General features: G+C 50.1%; 1 protein-coding gene across 5 annotated transcripts in view; it reads left to right on the top strand.

Annotated features, from left to right (window-relative positions):
- Window positions 1-6,459, top strand: part of TP53I11 (tumor protein p53 inducible protein 11) — a 51,765-nt gene that overhangs the window by 38,436 nt on the left and 6,870 nt on the right. For 4 of the 5 annotated variants that reach the window (XM_025209861.1, XM_006028428.3, XM_006028427.3 and 1 more), the window contains 3 exons: window positions 2,591-2,649; window positions 4,610-4,658; window positions 5,116-5,212. In XM_025209861.1, the coding sequence (XP_025065646.1) occupies window positions 2,591-2,649; window positions 4,610-4,658; window positions 5,116-5,212 (205 nt within the window). Of the gene's footprint in view, window positions 1-2,590; window positions 2,650-2,834; window positions 4,527-4,609; window positions 4,659-5,115; window positions 5,213-6,459 lie in introns of those variants that run through there. The other variant, XM_025209863.1, reaches the window with a different exon arrangement.

The raw sequence follows: 6,459 nt of genomic DNA on the forward strand, positions 1-6,459 counted from the left end.
ATGAGGTATTTAGCAGGATTCTCAGATTCATGGGAATCTGACAGGCCATCCCAGAAGTGCTTCTGCTATGGCCTCAAATTTGCAACCTTGTCAACTGTGCACATTAGTGCTCACGACACCACAGCCCCTTCTGCACTAGCAAAGCTGGCTTCCAGCTTGGGAGATGCAGACAGAAGGTTGCTTTAGTGGCATTAGCTCTAGCTGGTACTGTGAGGTTCTGAGAGGAATAATGCCCTTGGTCCTGTATGCCCTTTGTTAAAACATCGTTCAACCAGAGCTGGCCACAAAATCTGGAATTTCCGTTCTCTAACAAATTCTGAAAAAAAATGCCCTATTTCCAAACAAAAGCACAATTTTGGAAATTTCCTGAGGAAGGGAAGAGCTGAATAAGACAGCTGGGAGGAGTTACAGATCCCTGGCAGGAACCCAGACAGATGTAGTTAGCCATGTTCAGCTGAAGTCAGTCAGAATGCATGGCAGATATGCATCGTTCGGTCTAGTACATGTAGCAGGCTTACCTTTTCAGAGCTTGGGTTGAGTCCCAGGATCGAGGGTCTGCTCTTTGATTGGTGGAGCCTGCCTACCAGTCCAGAGGCAGCACAAGGGAAGCAATGCCCCGCCCTTTTCTGAAGAGGGGGGGCAAGGAGCAGCAGGACCTGAATCGGAACTGCACCAGCCAGGTCCAGAGAACTTCGGGGGTGGAGCCCCTGAAGAGTATAACGGGGGAGCGTGCTCAGCAGGCTGGGGAGAGATGATGAAGGATGGTGAGGAGAGAGGAGCGCCAGAGACAGCCATCCTCGGGACCCTGCTTGAGCTTCAGTGGTGCGCGAATTGGTGCATGGGGATCAGGCTCTAGGAGCTGCTCAAGGCAGCTTGAGCCTGTGAACCCCCAAGCGGCTGGGCAGTCGGTGTGCAGATCGGCACACAGAGCTGGCCCTGGGAGCAGCTCGAGGCTGCTTGGGCCTCGCTCGGCGCGCAGGTTGGTGCGTGGAGAACCACCTTGGAAGCAGCTTGTGGCTGCTCACATTGGCCCTGGCCCCAGGCTGAGTGACTGGAGCCCCACAGTGCGGCTCCACTTTTAACTGAAAGAGCCTGGTGCCCAGAGCAGGGCCTGGAAAAGGGGAGAACCCCCAATGTGAGACTGGGGAGTTGAAGCCTACAAGGGCTTGGCTCCCATGGGAGAGAGAGCCCTGGGTGCCCAGTGCAGGGTGCCAGGCCATTGAGCAGCGCAAAAGGTGCTGCTGGGGAGAGGCTCTCGCGGGATCAGCTACCAGGGGTTGAGCTTTCTCTTCTCTAGAGAGGAAGAGTAAGCAGCTAGGGAAGCAGGCCTCACAGAGGGGGCTGACATGGGTGAGACAGATCTGCTACCTCCACCCTCCATTGCGGGAGAGAGCAGGGCTGCCTGCCTGCCTGCACCCCTTCCCCTCTCTAGCTGGAGCAGCAAGGGCTGGATGATAAGGGAAGGCGAGGGGTGAGGAGGAGCCTGGCTGGGGATGCAGCCCAGTCTACATGGGGGAGGGGGGGAAAATGACACACACTGCCTCCCCCAGGGAGTCTGGGACAGAAGTTTCATAAACTGATTTGACCTAAATCAGTTAAGTCTGATACTACATTCAGCCAGGTTTATCTTAAACCAGTTTCACCCATTTTGAAACCAGTTAATGTACACTGAGCTGTTTTGTTACAGGTTTAAACCAGTTTCTGATCACTTAAACCAGTTTATGTGTAACTTCTGTTCCAAGCCTCAGAGACTACCTAAATAAGATTATATAGAAAGCATAAGCTTTTGTGAACCCAAGTTCACTTCGTGAGATGCTGTGATAGGAGGTTGGAAAAGCAGAGTATAAGAGGGAGAGAGAAATTACAATATAAAAGACAAGGGCAGGAGAAGCCAGAAAGCCTTGGAGTGCCAAGCTTCAGCACAGTATCCATGACATGGAAACAGTGGAGCAAGGAGTCCTAACCCTGTGGTGATCTATAGCAGAGTGACCCAGGAGCCACAGATGCTGGAAGCCCAGGCAGGTAAACTGACAGGATGCCGTGTACTGAGCTGTGTTAGAAGCTTATTACAACGAGAGCGCTTCCAAAAAACACTTTGGTTTTGATGAATCTGCATGTTTCTATGAAAGTCCTTTTCATGGGGAAATTCTTGACCTACTTGTAGCCCCTGTGTAGCTAAGAGGCCTGACTAGCCTTTTTTCCCAGTGCCCCTTTCCCACTTATGTATACCCTGGTTTCTTGACCTCCCTATTGTTCTGCAGCTGCTAATTGTGTAGAGCTATTTTTTTGCATCAGGAATGCTGCATAGAGAGAACCGATATTGCACCTCATTTTGCTGACAGGCAAAAGGGGCCCAGGTAAGGGAGGGAGTGCTCTTAGAGGTGCTGGGAATCAAATAACCTTTGGCATGTCCTCAAGGAGGACTGCATAATCTTGATGAGATTTAAGAGCCTTGCTGCCTCCCTCCCTCCTCGCACTCATGGAGCTGGATATCTGTTTTTTCCTCAGGTTGCTGGATCCTACCTGAAGGGGCTTGGGGAGAGATCTGCTGTAGTACTTTACATATCCTCGTTTTATTTTTTTTTTCCAGATCAGCCAAGTCCTGGGTAATGAAATAAAATTTGCTGTGCGGGAACCTATTGGACTCAGGTAAGCTTTTATGTCTGAATTCGGAGCTCTGGCTCATGGCATAGGCATGCCAGGATGGGGAAGGGGCTACCAGCTCTAACACTGCTGGCCATCTCCCACGTGCAGCCTTGCTTTCTCCTTCATGTGACTAGCCCTAGCAAAGGTGTAGTGAGCTCAGTGAGTTCCTGGGGTGGGATGGGGGGAAGGGGAGGGAGGGCTACAAGAGTGAGGTATGCTGACCACTGTGGGGTGAATTAGGAAGTCTTAGTCTTACCTTCCCAGGCTACTGCAGCCACTGCTGCTTCTCTAGCAGCATCTGCTCCAGCAGGAGCAACCCCATAGCTCGGCATCCTGGGAGCCAACCCTGGTGCAAGGCTGCCCCTGCCATAGCAAAGGCTCCTGGGAGGTGATTCTGGCACTTTTCTCTGCCCATAGTCAGTACCTGGGACTGGTGCACCACTTGTCCTGCCCTAGTTACACTACTGAATCACATCGGGGCATGTGCCTGGGGCTCTTTGACAACACCTTATGTCAGGTAACCCAACTTCTTTCTTTCTTCTGCTACAAACTTCCTGTGCTCCCTCTCACCAGCAGCCTCTTCTGAGCCTTTTTATGCGCTCAATAGGACATGTATGCCCATGTGACATATTGCATTCACTGTACAGGCAATGTCAGAATATCCCTATATGTGATGACTCTGATGAAGGGGTGCTTCATTCATATTGTATGGGTTATATTGGGGATGCCTTCTTTGCAATGGGTAGTTTGTGTAACCAGTGACATTTGAGTAGGTGAGATGGAGTACTGCACCCCTGCAGTATGCACAGCAGGTATCTCACCTGTGGGGCAATGGCTGCTCACCTGTATGAAGTCCCTGCTCTTTGATGTGCTTACATACCGTGTGGTGGGTGATTGCATGGGATTGTGCACTGGCTGCCACTCATCTATGATATGTGTGGTGAGGGCTTACCTTTGTGAAGAGCATGTGGAAGAGCCCTACCTGTGTTGAGGAGCGGAGCCCCTGCATTCATGAAATGTCATCTGGAACCTTATGCAGGTCTGCTGCAGGTCTCTGAGCACTTTGAGCTGTTGTAGAGCCACTACTGAAAGAGTGATTCATATGGGATGAGGGAGCAGAGATCTCCAGAGCTGGCTTTGGACCTATGCATCCTGCCACAGTGCAGTCTTGTGTGCTGCTAGGGAGCCCACAGGTGTGGAAGGGATGAGTTGTGAGTTTGCAATCCATGAGTCCCGTGATGCACTGGGACATCTGCTATAGCTTGGCTTGGTTACTGATTTTGGGATGTATCTGATGATAGGCAGCCCTGGGGGGCATGGGCTCTGAACTGTGAATACACCTGTTGGTCCTATTTTTCCTGAGCTATGAGGACCATTTACTGATTCTGGACTGTTCCCATTCTCTTAAAGTGGATGGGAATGTGTTCTTGTGGGATGCCCAGCTTTTGCTGGCCACTGAATCAACCCCCATGACTACCAGCAAGCCTGGGAGTATAGCTGTAAAGAAACAAAGTGAATGTGCCATTCCCTAGGCCATTGGCCTGCCTTTAGTTACTTTCAAAGGATATCTGCTCCCCCTTAAGTCATTGGGAAACCTGCTGATTTCAGTAATGCACTCTCAGGCTGCAAATATCCAGTGGCATTGTAGATGGTCAGAGCTTCCCCTGTCAGAGGTTCTGAAGGTTAGTCACTTCACCTTGACTGTTTTATGACTGGCTGTGAAATCCCTTGGTTTTTTGTCTTTATTTCATGAGAGCTTCTCTTACTTGAGGACAGTAGAAGCTGTATCCACCATCTCTCCCACTTAAGCATAAAGAAAAGATCACAAGCCATCTCCCCTCCTCCCTCTCATCCTGGGCAGGGGTTTTGCTCTGGAAGAGGTATGGGCCTCAGCACTTGGGCAGGTGAAAAGGTAACGGTTTGAAGATCTCAGGGCCTCTGATCTGTGTTTCTTTCCATGCAGGGTCTGGCAGTTTGTCTCTGCCATCATATTTTCGGGGGTTGCCATCATGGTAAGTGAGAGATCCTGTCCCTGACAGAGCTGAACGCTTGGCTGCCAGAGGGCAGTGGTGACGTAGCATGCAGGATTCTGTCATCACCTCCCTCCTGTCCTTTAACAGCCACTGCCACTTTCTCTTGCTGGTATTTGCTGGCCCTGGTCCTCTGCAGTGAGTTTTTATCAGCAATTTTCCTGACAGGTTGTTCCTAACATGAAAGTCCCATTCTCCTTTACAGGTTGACAAAACCACACATGGCACCTCTGTCCCTCAGTCACTGGGGAGAGGCTTTAAGCAGACAGCTGACATCCTATGATATTATTTGTCCAGCACTCCTTTTCCTCATAAATGCCCGATTTTACAGTGCGTGCCCCTTTGCCCCAGGCAGAGCTTCTCCTGTTCTACTTTTCATTGTCCCCAAGTGACCCAACTCATGCAGAGCCACTGAGATTCTCTCTCCTGCTCCTCTTAGGCTTTCACTTTCCCTGATCAGCTCTACGATGCCATCTTTGAGGAGGAATCGGTCAACACCAAGACTCCCATCAGGCTGTATGGAGGAGCCCTTCTCAGTGAGTAATGCTCTGGGACTGTGCTTCAAGACTCACTCAGCAGCTCCTCTAGCTCCCAAGGATGCTAGACTCAATTTTGCATATCCGAGTTAAGAATCCGAGTGGGCAAATTCTGCACTAGATGTAACTGTAGATCTAGGCAGAGCAGAATTGGGCAACTTCAGAATAACTGACACATCAGCAGATCTTTGAAAAAAGGCTAATTTCCCATAGCACTGGGATCAAGAAGAAATCTGCCTCCCTCCCCATTCTCATCCCAGTATTGTACCGCACAGTGCAAAGAGAGAAGATGGTAGATTGTATGCTGCCTTTTTAGCATCTGACATTGGCTACTGCAAGTTGGTCAGATCTATTGCAGTCAGAGAAGCAGGGAGTGGAGAGTGGGAATTGTTATTTGGGCACGTGGGCCTGATGATGAGCATATTCAAGTGGAGGCATTCCCTTGCCTCCATGAAGTTGGAAGCACCGAAGACAGCTTCACTTCCTCCACCAACTCCATGCTCTGTGATCTCTGGAATTAGCAGGTGTGAGAAGACTTCAGAACATTAATCAGCAGTTTTGCAGTGCCATATTGGAGGGAGGAGGATGTGGTGGTAGAGCTGGGGGCGAAGGAGTGGAGAGTGGGAGGTTTGGGGGGAGTAGTGCTGCAGATTTCTCTTTGGAATTAAAACAAACAGATAAATTCAACAAATATGCAAGAGCTCAAACTCCCAGGGTGCCATGTGTCCCAGGGGGAGAGGAGAAGCCTGCCCTCCTGCTGTTACCCTGGGTGTACTCACGCTGGTAACAAATGCAGACATCAGAACTTTCAGTCCAGTGCCTCTCACCAGTTCTTAACCTAGCTAGGCATAAAATCTCACCTGCAAATTGTTCTTGGAGTCTGTAATGCAGAGAGTGGTAGGCTGGAGAAAGGGGATTGCCATTGGGTGCAACTGCTAGGCCTTTTCTTCTTTAAACAGCGGCAAAGATCACAGCAGGTGCTAAGCCTGGTGGGCAGCAGCATCTGGCATTCTACTACAGATTAGATAGCCTATTTTGAGTTTAGGGGCTGCCCAGCTTCTCTCCTAGCCTATAGTAGCATCTGGTGGTGTAAAGTAGAAGTGCAGCAAATCACCAGCTCTTGAAAGCCCGGGTGCTGTGTTGCAGCTAACATTTTTGTGGCTTTGGATTTCCCTTTTTCTTTTCCTGTTTGCCAATGTAGTCATAACAGGACTCCTCACTCTCTCAGCTGTCTGAGCTGCCTCTTT

Source organism: Alligator sinensis, unplaced genomic scaffold (assembly GCF_000455745.1).
Source record: "Alligator sinensis unplaced genomic scaffold, ASM45574v1 scaffold441_1, whole genome shotgun sequence".
NCBI classification, from domain to species: Eukaryota; Metazoa; Chordata; order Crocodylia; family Alligatoridae; genus Alligator; species Alligator sinensis.